At 38.4% G+C, this 19,630-nt stretch overlaps 3 protein-coding genes across 8 annotated transcripts in view; all 3 read right to left on the bottom strand.

The window, feature by feature from the left end:
- Positions 1-1,071: 1,071 nt before the first annotated feature.
- On the bottom strand, positions 1,072-7,447 carry LOC147168467 (protocadherin alpha-8-like). The gene is made up of 3 exons (XM_086085562.1): positions 4,961-7,447; positions 1,144-1,920; positions 1,072-1,083 (listed from the first exon to the last, which is right to left on the bottom strand). Exons 1-3 carry the CDS (start codon positions 7,436-7,438, stop codon positions 1,072-1,074), a joined length of 3,267 nt encoding a protein of 1,088 aa, XP_085941688.1. The 5' UTR covers positions 7,439-7,447.
- Positions 7,448-8,266: 819 nt separating this feature from the next.
- LOC147168468 (protocadherin alpha-8-like) lies at positions 8,267-11,288 on the bottom strand. The gene is made up of 2 exons (XM_086085563.1): positions 8,795-11,288; positions 8,267-8,272 (listed from the first exon to the last, which is right to left on the bottom strand). Exons 1-2 carry the CDS (start codon positions 11,150-11,152, stop codon positions 8,267-8,269), a joined length of 2,364 nt encoding a protein of 787 aa, XP_085941689.1. The 5' UTR covers positions 11,153-11,288.
- A 4,575-nt stretch (positions 11,289-15,863) lies between these two features.
- The window catches only part of LOC147168469 (protocadherin alpha-C2-like), a 37,238-nt gene continuing 33,471 nt past the window's right edge, over positions 15,864-19,630 (bottom strand). For all 6 annotated transcript variants that reach the window (XM_086085647.1, XM_086085644.1, XM_086085649.1 and 3 more), the window contains exons 2-3: positions 19,068-19,104; positions 15,864-17,901 (exon numbers count right to left, since the gene is read on the bottom strand). In XM_086085647.1, the coding sequence (XP_085941773.1) occupies positions 19,093-19,104 (12 nt within the window). In that variant the 3' untranslated portion in view covers positions 15,864-17,901; positions 19,068-19,092. The remainder of the gene's footprint in view (positions 17,902-19,067; positions 19,105-19,630) is intronic.

Here is a 19,630-nt window from a genome sequence, read left to right on the forward strand (position 1 = left end):
GTCTCCATTCACAATGTTAATGACAAAACACATCAAGGCCTGTGTGCTATATTTAATTTGACAAATATATTTTGGCTTCCACACAAGAAATATAGTCCACCATACTTGTCCTCCCTTATTTAAAAGCAGATACATGAGTCTTTATTAGTGAGTATAATTAAAACAATATATACAATTCAAATCCGTTCACTATAGTTAAATGATAAATAAAATAGTTATCACATATGCACCTAATATTGACAAAACGCCCATTGGACATTATGCTGTTATCTTCCACCAGGTCAACACTATCGTCAGTATAGTGTCCAGATTCTTTCAGGATCACGGAGAGTGTTAATATTGAAAGTGTTACGGTTGGAAGTAGTCGGCCGGGGAAGTACAGAGTACTAGATACTAAATTGATTATGAGAATGTTTCTTGTGTTCTTGCAGTCTTTGCTCTGTGTTGGTAAGTCAGGCAACTAGCCCCAATCTGGCTATGTTATTGTCCAGCCCTGATGATCTTGAATGTTGAACTTGTTTGTAGTTGTCATTGAAACTATGGATGGCTTAAGTTATAGATTTACACTCTCTTATTTTGTTCATAATTGTTGACTCTATTTGGATCCAACAGTCAATACTTTAAAAACAAAACACATCAGCCCAATCAGTGCACACAATGAGCAATACAACTGCATTGAAAGATTTAACACAACAGCATTGGATGTATATGCAAACAACAATATTTAAAAAAAAAAAGTAAACGTTTACCTAAACAGATGTGGCAGTGCTGCAATGAACTATTGTAAGATGCTGAAAGCTTGGAAATTGTTCCCATCAATGTGAACCTTGATAGTAAGAAAATATCATGACAGCAAAGAGTTAAGAAAATAAATCATTGTGGACCTTAAGTGCAACCTATACTCCCCAAAATGCAGCACCACAGACCGAAGTGTATTCATTTTCCATAACTACAAAGTCTAAATTAAACAAACTGTCAGTTCAAGACAAAGACATTATTCAGTAAATGTTAACATGACAACATTGTTGCTGTTACCAGACACTAAAGTGTAATGCCGATCAGATTGCAGCTTCACAGTAAAGTCTTCAGAGTGCACATGTCAATTGAAAGCATTTATTAAGAGTTTAAAAAAGTTCTTCTTACCTCCCCGGAAGTGTGTCTCCTGTCAGGGAGCACCAGAGTGTTGGCGTGGCTGCCCGGGACGATGGTGGACCCGATACTCATCCTGGGTCCAACTAACATGTAACGTTTGTCTCCTGATCTGTACTGGATGCTGTGACACAGTGTGCCATCATAATTAGTCTCTTGTAGATATTTGGAAGTGTACTCTGTGGATTTGGAACACTGCATGGCGATCAGCACGATGATGCTGATGACAAAAAGGAGCGAGACCGAGCCCAAAGTGATGATGAGATAAAAAGTCACATTGTCCTCCTCATTGTCCACTTTTGCTGCACTTTTGACATCGGAAGCTGCAAAAGCCTCTTTGGGCTCCACAAGTTTGACAGTCACAGTAGCTGTTGCCGAGAGCGAAACGTTGCCATTGTCTTTGACCAGTATGAGCAGTCCATGCTCAGCCTCGTCTGTCTCCGTCAAGGAGCGAAGTGTTCGGATCTGGCCCGTATAGCGGTCCAAAGAAAACAGACTGTGGTGGGTGACTTGCTGCAGAGAAAACAGCAACCAGCCGTTATATCCGATATCGGCGTCATAGGCTCGGACTTTAGTCACCAAGTCTCCTGCTTTCATATTGCGGGGAATCTCCTCCACGCCTTCAGCCGAACCGTTGGAGCTGACTGGATACAGGATGACTGGAGCGTTGTCGTTCTCATCCAGAATGAACACGTTCACTGTCACGTTGCTGCTCAGCGGAGGACTTCCACCGTCGGTGGCCACCACTTGGAACTGGAAACTTTTCAGCGTCTCAAAGTCAAAACGTTTTAGTGCTGATATTTCACCATTCTCAGGGTTAATGTTTAAAAATGTTGACATTTTAACTTGGCTTCCTTCACCTCTGTTAATGTGATACGTCAATGCTGCATTTTCATTTAAGTCTTTATCGAATGCAGTGACAGAAAAGATGGACTTTCCTGGCACATTATTTTCCAGCAAATAAAGTTGGATTGGATTGTGCAAAAAGGTTGGAATATTATCATTAACGTCTGACACGTCCACATGGATAATTTTAAAAGTGGACAAAGGAGGTTGACCACAGTCTGTAGCTGTGATTGTGATGTCATAATCCGCCACTAATTCTCGATCCAGTCTGTCTTTCAGAACCAGCGAGTACATGTTATCTTGAAATGAAGGTTTTAATTCGAATGGGACATTTTGTGACAGACTACATACGACTTTGCCATTCAAGCCAACATCTTTGTCAGTGATGCTTATAAGAGAAATTACAGTCCCGGGTTTTGAATCCTCTGCTACCATTTTTGAAAGAGATGTCACGTCTATTTTGGGTTGGTTGTCATTTTCATCAACTATTTTTATGATCACCCTGCAAAATGTGCTCATTGGAGGGTGTCCTTTGTCTGTGGCATGGACGTCCAATTTGTAAATGTCGACCTTCTCAAAATCAATTTGGCTCTTTACCCTTATTTCACCAGTGATTTTATCCAAACTGAACATTTCATAGATTTTGGAATCAAGTTGTCCACCAAAGTAATATTCAATTTCACTGTTTAATCCATCATCCAGATCTGTTGCTTCCACCTGAATGATGCTTGTGTCAGGTTTAATATTTTCAGATAAAGTTACAGAATAGATGTCTTGAGTAAATGTTGGATGGTTATCATTTGAATCCAGCACTATAACTGTGATATTAAGACTTCCTGATAATGGTGGATTCCCACCGTCAACTGCCGTAAGAACAAGTCTATGTTTGGCGTGCTTTTCTCGGTCCAGAGACTTTTGTAAAACTAAAAATGGCACCTTGTCCTCACCTATTTCTCTGATTTGTGCACTAAAATATTCATTTGTATTTAATTTATACGCACGCACCGTATTAGTGACAACATCTGGGTCATGTGCATTTGGTAACTGAAAGTGTCTACCTGGAAGAGTGGACTCAGGTATTTCTAAAATGAATTCTTCCTCTTGGAAAGTAGGGGAATTGTCATTAATATCTACAATTTCTACACCAACATGATGAATTTCCATTGGATTCTCTGCTACTAATTTCAGATTAACTAAACATGGTGAGATGCCCTCACATATCTCCTCTCTGTTGATGCTTTTACGCAAAAAGAGGATGCCATTGTTAACATTTACCTCAAACTGAGCCCCTTCATTGCCTGAAACAATCCGAAAATGTCTCTCCACCAACGTACTGATGTCCAATCCCAGATCCTTGGCGACATTCCCCACCACAGTCCCCACTTTGACTTCCTCTGCGATTGAATATTTGATTTGTGCTGCAATCTGCTCCAGACAAACCAGTATAATGCAGAAAAAGAGACCTCGCCTTTGTCCTCCTGCTCCCATCCTCCCAGCTTGGATTAGAGCGTTGAAATCCAATTTCCACCAAAAAATGAAACCTCCAAAATGACAAAATTATTTATCTTAAAAGTATCCAAAAATCTAAGGCAATAAAGGACTTAAAATACAGCAACATCCGTCTCTTTTGACGGTACAGTCTCCTCTGATGACTTGAACAAAACGATTCCAAAAGGGGCAGGACGCCTAATTCTCAACACTTGATATGACACTGCCACCTAGTGGTTATATTTCATTATGTGCATGGAGGATATTAATGTGCTTCAGCATGATTTTGCTGACACATAGTTCTTGTACTTCATGTCCTAAAAAATATACTTTATTTCCCCTCATACGCTATGTATATGACACATCACATCAAGGTGTGTGGGCTGTAGTTAATTTAATAAAAAATATTGCCATAAAATAAATACATTATGATCCTCCACAAAATGTATCTTTTAAGCGATCCATGAGTCATTTATCTCACGAATCCCTCAATTCCTGCTATCAAAAGAACATATATAATTTAAATCCAAACTCAATAGTCATAACAACAATCAAATAATAATCACATATCTACTGTATATGTATCTAATATTAACAAAATGCCCATTGTACAATAAACTGTATTTAGGTCAACATCATTGTCACATTGGTGATCAGAATCTTTCAGAGCCATGCACAGTGGTGAAATTGTTAACGTCAGATGTAGGCAAGTAAATTAATAGGCAATTTTATGTAAGTATATTTATCATTAGAAGGTTTCTTGTGTTCTTGCCATATTTGCTTTTTGTTGCTTAGTCAGCCCCCGCAATATGGTTATGTTATTATCCAGCCCTAATGGTGTTTAATGTTGAACTTTTTCTTGCTGTTATTCTTGTTTTATTTGACTTGAGTTGTAGTTTTGCACGCTCGTATTTTGTTCATACTTGTTGGCTCAATTCACACCCAACTGTCATGACTTTAAACACGACACACAACAATAGCCTTAATTAATCCGCATAATGATCAATGTAAATACATTTAAAAAATCATCACAACAGCATTGCATATATGCACCGTAGGCTACATGAAAAAAATGTATAATAATCTTTTACCTCCCTCTACAGATGTGACATTGCTGCAATGAACTATTGTAAAATGCTGAAAGCTTGGAAACTGTTACAATCAGCGTGAAACTTAATCGTAAGCTAAACATCTTAGCAGCAATGTGTTTGATGAAGAAATCATTGTGGACCTTAAATGTCATGAAACTTCTCCCCAGAATTCAGCACCACAAACAGAAGTGGATTTACTGTTTTACTCAACTATTAAATGTAAAAGTCAGCTCAATACAATTCAGTCAATTTGACATGACAACATTGTTGCTTTTACCAAAACAAGCTTATCAAATTGCAGCTACACAAAAGTCTTTAGTTTACATGTCTATTGTAAAAATGTACTGGAGTAAAAAAAAAAAAAAGGAAAAAAAGGTTCTTCTTACCTCCCCCGAGGTGTGTCTCCTGTCAGGGAGCACCAGAGTGTTGGCGTGGCTGCCGGGGACGATGGTGGACCCGATACTCATCCTGGGTCCAACTAACATATAACGTTTGTCTCCTGATCTGTACTGGATGCTGTGACACAGTGTGCCATCATAATTAGTGTCTTGTAGATATTTGGAAGTGTACTCTGTGGATTTGGAGCACTGCATGGCGATCAGCACGATGATGCTGATGACAAAAAGGAGCGAGACCGAGCCCAAAGTGATGATGAGATAAAAAGTCACATTGTCCTCCTCATTGTCCACTTTTGCTGCATTTTTGACATCGGAAGCTGCAAAAGCCTCTTTGGGCTCCACAAGTTTGACAGTCACAGTAGCTGTTGCCGAGAGCGAAACGTTGCCGTTGTCTTTGACCAGTATGAGCAGTCCATGCTCAGCCTCGTCTGTCTCCGTCAAGGAGCGAAGTGTTCGGATCTGGCCCGTATAGCGGTCCAAAGAAAACAGACTGTGGTGGGTGACTTGCTGCAGAGAAAACAGCAACCAGCCGTTATATCCGATATCGGCGTCATAGGCTCGGACTTTAGTCACCAAGTCTCCTGCTTTCATATTGCGGGGAATCTCCTCCACGCCTTCAGCCGAACCGTTGGAGCTGACTGGATACAGGATGACTGGAGCGTTGTCGTTCTGATCCAGAATGAACACGTTCACCGTCACGTTGCTGCTCAGTGGAGGACTTCCACCGTCGGTGGCCACCACTTGGAACTGGAAACTTTTCAGCGTCTCAAAGTCAAAACTTTTTAGTGCTGAAATTTCACCATTCTCAGGGTTGATGTTTAAAAATGTTGACATTTTAACTTGGCTTCCTTCTCCTCTGTGAATGTGATACGTCAGAGCTGCATTTTCATTTAAGTCTTTATCGAATGCAGTGACAGAAAAGATGGACTTTCCTGGCACATTATTTTCCAGCAAATAAAGTTGGATTGGATTGTGCAAAAAGGTTGGAATATTATCATTAACATCTGACACGTCCACGTGGAGAATTTTAAAAGTTGACAGAGGAGGTTGACCACAGTCTGTAGCTATGATTGTGATGTCATAATCCGCCACTAATTCTCGATCCAGTCTGTCTTTCAGAACCAGCGAGTACATGTTGTCTTGAAATGAAGGTTTTAACTCAAATGGGACATTTTGTGAAAGACTACATATGACTTTGCCGTTCAATCCAACATCTTTGTCAGTAATGCTAATTAGAGAAATGACAGTACCAGGTTTGGAGTCTTCTGGTACAGTTTTTGACAGAGATGTCACGTCAATTTCAGGTTGGTTGTCATTTTCATCAACTATTTTTATAATCACCCTACAGTCGGTAGTCATTGGAGGGTGTCCTTTGTCTGTGGCGTGGACATCCAATTTGTAAACATCAAACTTCTCAAAATCAATTTGGCCCTTTACTCTTATTTCACCAGTGTTTTTATCCAAACTGAACATTTCATAGATTATGGAATCAAGTTGTCCACCAAAGTAATATTCAATTTCACTGTTTAATCCGTCATCCAAATCAGTTGCTTCCACCTGAATGATGCTTGTGTCAGGCTTCACATTTTCAGATAAATTTAGGGAATATAGGTTTTGCGTAAATGTGGGCTGGTTGTCGTTAGAATCAAGCACTTTAATGGTGACGTTCAAACCTCCAGATCTTGATGGATTCCCACCGTCGACTGCAGTCAGAACAAGTCTGTGCTCAGAGTGTTTCTCTCGGTCCAAAGACTTTTGTAAAACCAAAAATGGCACTTTATCCTCACCTATTTCTCTGATTTGTGCGCTAAAATATTCATTTGTATTTATTTTATATGCACGCACTGTGTTAGGAACAACATCTGGGTCGTATGCATTTGGTAACTGAAAGCGTCTGCCTGGAAGAGTGGACTCATATATTTCAAAAAATTGCTCTTTATCTTGAAAAGTGGGTGAATTGTCATTGATGTCTATAATTTCTACACCAACATGATGAATTTCCATCGGATTCTCAGCTACTAATTTCAGATTAACTAAACATGGTGAGATGCCCTCACATATTTCTTCTCTGTTGATGCTCTTGCGCAAAAAGAGAACACCATTATTCACATTTACCTCAAACTGAGCCCCTTCATTGCCAGAAACAATCCGAAAATGTCTCTCCACCAACATGCTGATGTCCAATCCCAGATCCTTGGCGACATTCCCCACCACGGTCCCCACTTTGACTTCCTCTGCGATTGAATATTTGATCTGTGCTGCGATCTGCTCCAGACAAACCAACGTGATGCAGAGAAAGAGACCTCGCCTTTGTCCTCCTGCTCCCATCCTCCCAGTTTGGATTAGAGCATTGAAATCCAAACTCCACCAAAAAATAAAACCTCCAACATGAAATAATTTGTTTGTCTTAAAAGTAGGCTGTGCCCCCAAAAATAAGGTGATACAGGACAGAAAAGACCGCAACATCCGTCTCTGTTGAATGTACCGTCTCATCTGATGACTTGAACAAAACGATTCCAGAAGTGGCAGGACGCCTAATTCTCAACACTTGATATGACACTGCCACCTAGTGGATTAATTTCATTATGTGCATGGAGGATATTTATGTGCTTCAGCATAATTTTTCTGACACGTAGTTGTTGTACTTTATGTCCTACACAATATACTTTATTTCCCTTTATACGCTATGTATATGACACATCACATCAAGGTGTGTGGGCTGTAATTAATTTAATAAAAAAATATTGCCATAAAAGAAATACATTATCATCCTCCACAAAATGTATTTTTTAAGCGATCCATGAGTCTTTTATCTCACAAATCCCTCGATTCCTACTATCAAAAGAACATATATAATTTAAATCCAAACTCAATAGTCATAACAACAATCAAATAATCATCACATATCTACTGTATATGTATCTAATATTAACAAAATGCCCATTGTACAATAAACTGTATTTTCAACTAGGTCAAAATCATTGTCACATTGGTGATCAGAATTTTTCAGAGCCATGCACAGTGGTGAAATTGTTAACGTCAGATGTAGGCAAGTAAATTAATAGGCAATTTTATGTAAGTATATTTATCATTAGAAGGTTTCTTGTGTTCTTGCCATCTTTGCTTTTTGTTGCTTAGTCAGCCCCCACAATATGGTTATGTTATTATCCAGCCCTAATGGTCTTTAATGTTGAACTTTTTCTTGCTGTTATTCTTGTTTTGTTTGGCTTGAGTTGTAGTTTTGCACTCTCTCGTAATTTGTTCATACTTGTTGGCTTAATTCAGACCCAACTGTCACGACTTTAAACACGACACACAACAATAGCCTTAATTAATCCGCATAATGATCAATGTAAATACATTAAAAAATTCATCACAACAGTATTGCATATATGCACCGTAGGCTACATGAAAAAAATGTATAATAATCTTTTACCTCCCTCTACAGATGTGACATTGCTGCAATGAACTATTGTAAAATGCTGAAAGCTTGGAAACTGTTACAATCAGCGTGAAACTTAATCGTAAGCTAAACATCTTAGCAGCAATGTGTTTGATGAAGAAATCATTGTGGACCTTAAATGTCATGAAACTTCTCCCCAGAATTCAGCACCACAAACAGAAGTGGATTTACTGTTTTACTCAACTATTAAATGTAAAAGTCAGCTCAATACAATTCAGTCAATTTGACATGACAACATTGTTGCTTTGACCAAAACAAGCTTATCAAATTGCAGCTACACAAAAGTCTTTAGTTTACATGTCTATTGTAAAAATGTACTGGAGTAAAAAAAAAAAAAAGGAAAAAAAGGTTCTTCTTACCTCCCCCGAGGTGTGTCTCCTGTCAGGGAGCACCAGAGTGTTGGCGTGGCTGCCGGGGACGATGGTGGACCCGATACTCATCCTGGGTCCAACTAACATATAACGTTTGTCTCCTGATCTGTACTGGATGCTGTGACACAGTGTGCCATCATAATTAGTGTCTTGTAGATATTTGGAAGTGTACTCTGTGGATTTGGAGCACTGCATGGCGATCAGCACGATGATGCTGATGACAAAAAGGAGCGAGACCGAGCCCAAAGTGATGATGAGATAAAAAGTCACATTGTCCTCCTCATTGTCCACTTTTGCTGCATTTTTGACATCGGAAGCTGCAAAAGCCTCTTTGGGCTCCACAAGTTTGACAGTCACAGTAGCTGTTGCCGAGAGCGAAACGTTGCCGTTGTCTTTGACCAGTATGAGCAGTCCATGCTCAGCCTCGTCTGTCTCCGTCAAGGAGCGAAGTGTTCGGATCTGGCCCGTATAGCGGTCCAAAGAAAACAGACTGTGGTGGGTGACTTGCTGCAGAGAAAACAGCAACCAGCCGTTATATCCGATATCGGCGTCATAGGCTCGGACTTTAGTCACCAAGTCTCCTGCTTTCATATTGCGGGGAATCTCCTCCACGCCTTCAGCCGAACCGTTGGAGCTGACTGGATACAGGATGACTGGAGCGTTGTCGTTCTGATCCAGAATGAACACGTTCACCGTCACGTTGCTGCTCAGTGGAGGACTTCCACCGTCGGTGGCCACCACTTGGAACTGGAAACTTTTCAGCGTCTCAAAGTCAAAACTTTTTAGTGCTGAAATTGTGCCTGTGACCTCATTAATACTCAAAAATGATGTCACACTGTCACTTTTCTGTTTAAGCGAATATGTCACAGCTGCATTTTTTTCCCCATCGGAATCTGCGGCGCTCACAGAAAACAAGGACACTCCGGCTTTGTTGTTTTCCAGCACATAAAAAGTATAAGGGCTCTCACTGAATAAAGGTCTATTATCATTAACATCCAGTACATCTACATTTATGACCTTAGTAGAGGACATAGAGGGCGTCCCTAAATCTTTAGCTGTTATTGTGATATCATACAAATGCTCCCTCTCTTTGTCTAAATAGTGTTTAGTGACAAGAGAATATGATTGTCCATCTGGGGACGACTTGAGGGCAAAAGGCAAGTCCTCCGGTAAGCTACAGACCACCTGACCATTCACACCTGAGTCCATATCATTAACGCCCACCAGCGCCACCACTGTACCTAGAGGCGCATCCTCTACTATGCGACCCAGCAATGAGGTGATGTCTATTTTGGGTCGGTTATCGTTCACATCTTCCACTCGGACTACCACGTTGCATTGTGTGGACAGCGACACTGCGCCTTTGTCCACAGCAAGTATCTTGAGCTCATAGACTTGTCTCTCTTCAAAATCGAGCTCTCCTTTCACTGATAGTTCCCCGCTTTTTTTGTTCAAATCGAACGGCATGCTGGTGAGTCCTCTTAATTTGTTCCGTAGAGAATATTCAATCTCACCGTTCAGTCCCTCGTCTGAGTCTGACGCATTCACTGTCAGCAGATATGTCCCCACTGGTGCGTTCTCCTTCACGGTAATGGAGTATTTGAGACGGTCACACACTGGCGCGTTATCATTTACGTCAGATATAATAACCGTGATGTTAATAGTACCTGTTTTAGGTGGTTTGCCCCCATCTGCAGCTGTCAATATTAAGTGGTGCTCTGCTGCATTTTCTCTATCTAAAGGCCGCTGTAGCACAAGAAAAGGCACCTTCCCCTCCTCGCCAAAGTCTTCTGTTTCCAGTTGAAAAAAACTGTTGTGGTTCAGCTTGTACATCTGGACCGAATTCAAACCAACATCCAAGTCTTGGGCTCCTTCCACTTGCAGTTTGGACCCAACTACGGCGGATTCCAGCACCTCTAAAGTGCAATTATCATCAAGGAATTTGGGCGAGTTATCATTCACATCCAGTACCTCGACAAAGACTTGATGCATCTCTAGGGGGTTTTCCACAATCACTTTGAGATTAGTGATGCACGGCAGGTTGTTACCGCACAGGTCCTCCCGGTCTAATCGCTGGTGGACAGACAGGACACCATCTTTTTGATTTACCTTAAACTGCTCCTGCTTTGTTCCTGACACCACACGGAGATTTCTATCCAGCAACCGCCCGACTTCCAGCCCAAGGTCCTTGGCTACATTTCCAATCACTGTTCCTGGTTTTACTTCCTCCTGCATTGAATATCTTATTTGAGCAGAGATTCCTTCTGGATGGAAAATAATCAGCAGTGGCAAACACAAAGAAATCCATGCTATCGGCCATTGTCCTCCCATGCCACATCTTGCCATCGCTAAACAGGGACGATTTCTAACCACAGCTATTAAACATTTCTTGTAGTCTATATATCCAGTGTTAACGGATCATAAACAAATATACAGAAGAGTAATCTTTTTCATGGAGCGATCGGTGTTGCTTGTCCGCCTCTGTCCGTCGACGGTGAATGTAGAACTGAGAAAAATGACACTCCTCACAGCCACTCCCATTATACAGTCTAACAGCGCGGCCTACTGTCAATAGCCTGATGCTGCAATCTGCTAAAAAGTCATGTGTCGTGATCGCTTTTTGTGCATGGCAGGTCTTTGTTTTTCTCATGACAGCTGATGGGACACACCTGGGCTCAATTAGTTCATCAACCTTGTCAATAAGAAGCTGGTCTGCACCCAGGATGGTGCCAGAGAATTCCATTTCATCCGTACACAGTATATCTTCCAGTGTTACTAGTTTTGCATTATGTCTGATGCTACCGCAACGTTGTTGTAACCTGTTTTTCCCTGGACCTTTGTTTTTTGCTATAGTTTTCTTCATGAAGATTCTCCAGCCAGCCAGCCCTCTCTCTGCCTAATTGCCTGCCTCTTGAGTATTTTAGTTTTTTTCTTGCCAGACCTCAGCAAATAATCTCTATTAATCATTTTTTTCCCACTTGTCGCCATCTCTGCATTCCGGGGTCCAACCCAGACAAACCGTAACAAATGTATTAAACTATTTTGGCTTGCATAACACTGTTTAGGCCAGGTTTTAATTATGCAAAAATTAAGCCATGGCAGTAAAAAACTATTTTTTTTTTTCAAATCACATTTCGACTCTATAACTATCCATTTCATTTTAACTCACACAGCTATTTTATGAACTTAATAATACCCTTCCTTTGAATAAACATTTATTCATGAATCAGACAACAAACACCTAAAAAATAACAATTCAATCTAATAGAATGTGCATTAAGTTTACTTAACAGGGTGATTTTGAATCATCCAATTTATTACTCCTCATAAAAAAACATACCTCAGAAGATGTAAGCCTTAAAAAAAAGTTATATATACGATTAGTTTCATAGTAGTTATGAATACAGTACTTGAATTAGTTTCATATAGCCTAACGTGATATTAATGCGAAAAAATACAGTTTAAGATCCTTAACCTTCAGAAAAAAAATAAGGCAGACAGAAAATTTACACTCACCTCACTTTACTCCTTTAAATTCCCTCTTGAAAGCTTGATGTGACATCCGGAATGGTTTTGTTGTTGACTTTAGAGGACAAAAACACCACAGACTAACAGAGTGGAATGTGGTCTTGGAGATGATATGACATGATAGAAATGAAAACCGTTGTTGCCATATTTACATATTTATATTCAGATATACTTTATCAAATCTAACCAAGGTGCACACTTGTTAATTTACCACTGCAAATATGTGTATTTTGAACTGAAAATCACATTGAGTACATAATTTAAAGGGACATCTGAGCTAAAAAATAAAAAAATAAAAAAGTTTTAAAAAATGTAGGACTACTGAGACCACAATTTATAATAGGTTGGCAAGATTAATATATGGCATACACTAAAGAATGTTCCAAATATTTAGAAATGGATTATCCCGTATTTATTAATACTATTATAAAAAATATTATTTTACCAACACATTTCCAATACACCTGCAACCTTAGTAAGGATAAGCAGTTGGAAAATGGATGGATGGATGGATGGATGGATGGATGGATGGATGGATTTTTTTCCTACTAAGAAATGATTGGTCTCTCATACACCGAGGAACACAATATTACAACATCTCTTGGCATAGAACAATTTATTCAGTTCTATACCACTGCAAATTACAGTGCAACCCCAATGGCAAAGTATAATGTATACTTTATTCATTGTCACATATCAATTATCATCATTAGAACGATGTGTCTGTCTGCATTCAACCAACCCTGATGAAGCCGACAGGTAACAATACAATAAAATACAATAAAATACAATAAAATACAATAAAATACAATAAAATACAATAAAATACAATTTAAAAAAAATATATTATGCTGACAATTTTAATTAACAACAGGCATTATTTCAAGTATATTTCAATTCAATTTAGTTGTTTTAGGTTAATAAAAAAAAAATGCATTTAAAATTTTGGAAATAAAAAACCTAGATATACAGTGCAAAATATTTATTCAAAAACTTATGAAAGAAAATGTTTTATAATTAAAGACTTAAAAAACATGACAGAAAAAATGATTTTCCCTAGGAGTATTCCAGTCAGCCTTAAAAAAAAGCTTTATTTAAAAATGTCACCCAGGGATAAAACATCATTATAAACAAACATCCCACTGGCCGTGCCATAACTTGGTAAGTAAAACAGTTTTTAAAAAAAATCTATATCCTGTGCTAATTTTGGCATTAAGAAAACATTACCAAAAATGAGAAGAATGCATTTGTGTGCAAAAATAAATTAAAAAAATGTGTTGCACCTTTACGGAGAAGCTTGCAATTTTCAAAAATAAAAATCATGTTTTATTTTATTTGTCAAAACAGTTCTTATGACTTGACAGGAGTAAATGAAAAATATAATCTGAGGGGAAAAAAATCAGTGGTCTCTGGTTGCATATCTGATTTTGGCCGACTTTGGTACCACAGAAAAGCACCTTATGAAATGTTTGTGTAACACTCAAGTTTACCGGTTTTAAGTTTTATTTTTTGCCAGGGGTGTGCCCATGATTAGCAAGAGCATAACAAATGATTGGCAATTCAATTCATAAATCATACCTGCCACTGATTGGTTGTTTTCCTCAGGTGCAGTGGTTTTGAGCCACAATATGATGCCAAAGATGGCTGTTTTTGTTTTGTTTTTCACAGATCATATCATGTAATTTTTGTCAAATCATAATGACAGTTTTAACAACTCTGGCTTCTTATATATATATATATATATATATATATATATATATATATATATATATATATATATATATATATATATATATATATATATATATATATATACTGTATATACAGTACAGGCCAAAAAAATGGGCACACCTTCTCATTCAATATATGCTTTATTTTCATGACTATGTACATTGTAGATTCTCACTGAAGGCATCAAAACAATGACGACAACTATGACAACTATCGAACATATTTGGAGTTATGTACTTTAAAAAAAGGTGAAAATAATAAAATAAATACATAAATACATTTCCACCCTCTGATTACTTTTTTGCACATTCTTGGCATTCTCTCGATGAGCTTCAAAAGGTAGTCACCTGAAAGAGTTTTCCAACAGTCTTTAAGGAGTTCCCAGATGTAAGAATGCCAATATTATGGAAAAAAGTAACCAGAGCAAAAAATGGCTATTTTGAAAAATATATAATATTAAACTGGTTTCATGTTATTTCACCTTTTTTTTTTGTTCAGAACATAACTCCAGATCAGTTCATACATAGTTGTGATGCCTTCAGTGAGAATCTACAAAGTAACCAGCCATGAGAATAAAGCAAATGCATTGAATAAGAAAGTGTGTCCAAACTTTTGGCCCATACTGTATGTATATAATAATTCCAAAATCACACTTTCAATAATTTAGATTAGCCTTGAAATTCCGGGACCAGAGAAGGCATAGAGTACTGTACATGATTATTATTTCTGTGCTCCATCCAGTCCCTCCCATCATCGTCCTGATGCAGAGTGGACAACAGCGACCTCTTCTGGCTAGTTTCCGCATATGCAGTCTTTGTTACATTCTCTAAAAACAATGCTGCCACAATAATTGTTGAATTGGCCGTACAGTATTGTATCATTGTAGCTCAATCAAAATCATATATTTTATATAATATATAATAAATTTCAGAAAAACAAACCAAAAATCCAATCGTCGCACCCTCTCCATGATAGCGTCATACTTCTGGATGTAGGCCAAATCAAGGTGCGCATGCTCAAGCGCTGCCGCATATTGAAGCCTGAAACCCCTCCCCTCCCTCCCTTCCTGCACACTGCACCAATTCGACCACACAATATCATTGCAACTGATTTCCATTAACACTCAAGGGAAAGGATGCTGGGTCGTCTGTACGCGCGTGGGTGCGTGCGCGTGCGTGAGCATTGTGTGGATGCTGGAATATTAGATGACGGGCTACGTCAGAGCACCAGGCACAACGCCCTTCAGGAGGCGGACAGCTGGTAGCCATGGCAACGTAGCTCCTTTCCGCAGGTCGCTGCTGAGGAAGGAGATGGGGGAGGGAAGCAGTGAATGCTGCAACCAAAGCAAATCATCATGTTCACCGATTCCCTTGAACGTTGACGGTGGTTTCATATCAATTCTTACATACTGACTTGTATATCTCTCATTAGTAATTTTAGATGAAACAATGGTCTGTATAGCATCCCAACTAAGTGAGACTGTCAGTACAGTAATTTGACATTGATAGACTAGGTCACTGGACCAGAGTACTGTATAGGATAATTTAATTAGAATTATGCAATTTAATTGATTTACATGGTAACATAATAACAGAGCCTAAGTGTGTCAGTGAGCTCATCTCCCTGGAGACCAGGCAGGAGGCACACTGCAGACTGTATTGCACCTTTGGACCAATTAGCTGCATGGCCAGGCCTAACAATGAAGTGATGTAAGCATTAACTGACAAAAATGTGTCTGTTGATCATGTGCATCATGCTATATGCACAAATAATTTTAAATAGAGCGACAAAGCAAACGTTTTATTAGTTCCCATTTTGTATTTATTCAATCTGTCATACAATAAAATCACATTACACACACGACCATGTTTCACTGTTACCACTGTACAATGCACTTATTTTATGTATTTGCCTGTAAAACATCACAACTTTAAACATATATGATGTGCTAAAGTGTTTGACTGCACAATATTGATTTCATATTGACTGTATATACTGTTAAGTTGATGTGATTGGCACTGAAAAGATGACGATGACAGCATTATTGAAGCCACATTAAGGTCTATCAGCTCAAATGTGTTTCATCTCATATTGTTTTCTGAGTGTTTATGAATGGCTGCTTCGGCTAAAGTCTTTCGCATAATTGTTTGCACTCTTCAATATAGACATTTATCTTCAGTAAAGAAATGGGGGAAAGGCCTTTTAAAAACCTAAATGTACATATTTTACCAAGAAATGCCTCACAAGAATTACAAAGCATGACTATACTGTGTGTGTAGTTGTGGTACCTTAAGTTCTCAGTTGTCAATAACACCTTAGCACAGCTTTCATTGGGTGACCAATACATGATTGCTGTACTGTAAACATTTTATATTGTACCACACACATTGTTACACAACTTTAGAACACTGTTGATATTAAGGGACATAAACAAAAAAGGTAGAAAATATGATATACATTTTGTGTGATATCTACAATACAAGGAGAATCTTACGGCCCTTAGTTGAGTAATTCATGTTCAAGCACATTTGTGTTTATTGAAGAAGAAGGAAAACGCATGACACTGTACACAATTATCCTTTTCCTCTTCTATACTCTTTGCCGCACTTCTAGCTGATACGGACAAGGAGCTGAACACTACCCAAAATTATGAAGGTGATTCCATGCAAAACAAAAACCCACAAGTGATAGCAGGTAAACACTGACAAAAAAACTCACTTTTCTGTGTTTGCTAACCTAACAACTCAAATTGTTAACATGACATTGTTTTGTAGTAAAGGTTAGGCACCGCATTACAGTTACCATTGGAATGTACAGGAGTTGAATGTACTTTTTTTCTATAGTTGACCAGCATTTCAAAGCAGCTTGGACTTGGGGCATGTTTTTGGAATGTTTTTTTTCTTTCTTTCTTAATGGCCAATATTTTAAAGTGGAAGTCAACCTTAAACATTTCTTGACAATAATATGTTATATGTGACTCATATGCCATTAATGCAATATTAACCAAAATATCATACTTAGACTAGCGGGGCTGCATAGAACATATTGTCAAAAGAAAATATTGGGGGGTTGACTTCCCCTTTAAGTTATCAAAATCAATCAGCTAGTGCATTGTTTCTTGTACAGAATATCACTAAATTCTCATTAAGTCACATGAATCATTCAGCTTATTCATTCATAACTGTGGTGGGCATTGCTTTAGTCATTTACAAAACCTAAAAACACTATTTGTATATTTAAAAAAAAATCGAATTGCATTCCTACAAACCGCCTGTTGTTGCTTTTTTTTTTTTTAACATCTATTATACTGTGCCGTTTCCACTGCCATTAATGCAGAAAATGAGAACAAAGTGGATCAAAATGTAAAATACTGTACACATAATGGGTGGTCCTTTTAAAGAGGCAATATAGTCTCATGCAGGCAATTTCACTCACATTGTCCCCTTGTTTTGGCTTCTTGGACTATTCACACCCAGTCTGTTTCTTGGCAAATAACATCTCTTGTGACATTTTTGGAATGAAGTGTGGTTGAAGCCATGCGGTCATACCGTGCACACTGAAGAGTTTATCAAAAAGGCTTATATTGGCTTTTCATGTGCTTATAGAATACATATAGAGGGGATCGTAAGAAGCGGTGGGGGTTATTCCTCATGTACACCGCAGCATTCAGTCGTATGTCAAATAAATGAGGAACCAGGGTGAGCATGACGGGTGTGAGAATGATGTCAATTCCGGGTTATCTCTTCTCCTCTGGAGCTCTCCCGTCACAATTGGTCCGATATGCGGCTGGGGGGTTCTGGCCTTCATGTGGATCGAGTGCTGCTGGTTGTGAATGCCTGTCAATGAGAGAATATATTTCAAAACCGGGACATATATGTGACTGGTCAAAGTGACATGCATTCTGAGACAGTAAGATGAGGAGGATGCAGGCTGAAGACAGAAAGGGTTTGACAGATCCTTGAATGTACACACAATTATTGAACACACCATGCTTGGGAAAGATGAGGAGTGTGGTTGCTAGGTAACTGGGCTCATTTTGAAAATTCCCTACACAAAAAATAGGTCACACATAAAAAGTGTCAAAATGTTTTAGTCTGAAACAGTCAAGGTCCAATTACAGACATTTAATAATAGGAAATATTAGTTCGAAATGATTTGTAATTGAAGCTATGGAGAATAAAAATACACTAACATTATTTTGTAACAATTTTGAATTTTAAAGCATAGTAAAGTCAACATGTACATTGAAAAAATATAAATGCAACACTGTAATGTACACAAAAGGCCTATTTCTCTCAAATAATAAATATAAATCATAGACTCAAAACTAATATACTCAAAAATCTGTCTAAATCTGTTAGTGAGCACTTCTCTTCAGCAGAGAGATGCTGATTAGACAGCAAAATTATTATGCAGGTGTGCAAAATAATAAGCCACTCTAAAATGTGCAGGTTGACTGTATTTTGTGAGGCAATTTGCCTGATGCGGTGCAACACATTTATTGCACTTGTGCCTTATGTTACCAACAATAAAAGGTGACACTAAAATACATGAGCAGCAAAGTGTTGCATTTATAGTTGTGTTCAATATAGTTGAATGAGTACAAGTCAACAGGTGCATTTAAAGACTGGCTGCAGTTGACCAAATTGTGTCAATCTTGACAACAAATTATCAGGCAAGCCACCACTGCATGTGGTTATTGTGGCCAAGATTAGCATTGTTTTACAAAACACTTTCTGATTGAATATAAACATGGAAACCCAATTGTTGTTGCTGGTATTATTTTTTCCAGGCATGCATTTGGTTTGCTCAATGGATGTGATTCATGTGATTAACTGCAGGCAAAAAGTGGTCATGAAGAGATGAACAATATGACTTTGGGGCGTAAGAGAAAACAGGAAATTTGAAACACCAACTGAGAAGAGTGCCAACCAAAAAATGGAAACAAAAAAAATTATTAAAGAGTGAATCCGTTGAGAGAGAGAGTGAGACTCCTGCATACCTCCAAGCTGCTGAGTGGACCTCCCTCATTTAGGGTACTTAAGAGAGTGGGAAGAAAAAGAAAGGGTGAGGTCAGGTTATTACAGGGCTCATAAAAACTATTCATTAATGTATCCTGTGATGAGTGCTTTGATGCAGACGATATGAAGAAAGTTGCCAGAATACGCAGCTGCGGCCCTGAACGTTAGATACACATGTAAAATTAAAAACAAAAATACATGTTAAAATGTCAAATCATTGTTTCTAGTAGCGCTTATACTTACCTGGATAGAAATAGATAGAAGGTAGTCATACATGAGAAAAAGTCGCCAAAGCCGTTTGAATGAATTTGCTTTAGTGAAGTTTAGTTTTGGTCTAATTTTGTTTAGTTTGGAGGGGGCTGCTTTGTAAAACTCAGAAAATACATTATTCATAGAATTTTGCATCATTCTTATACATTGATCTGATACCTGGATCCAAAAACACCATGTCCACTATAGTAATAATAGCTTGGATTAATGACCCTCATAGTTCTAACAACAACAGCAAATAAAACTAAATTTCAAGGATGTTGTCCAGGGTATT

Source organism: Leptonotus elevatus, chromosome 9 (assembly GCF_054856555.1).
Source record: "Leptonotus elevatus isolate MCC_2025b chromosome 9, RoL_Lele_1.0, whole genome shotgun sequence".
Lineage (NCBI taxonomy): Eukaryota > Metazoa > Chordata > Actinopteri > Syngnathiformes > Syngnathidae > Leptonotus > Leptonotus elevatus.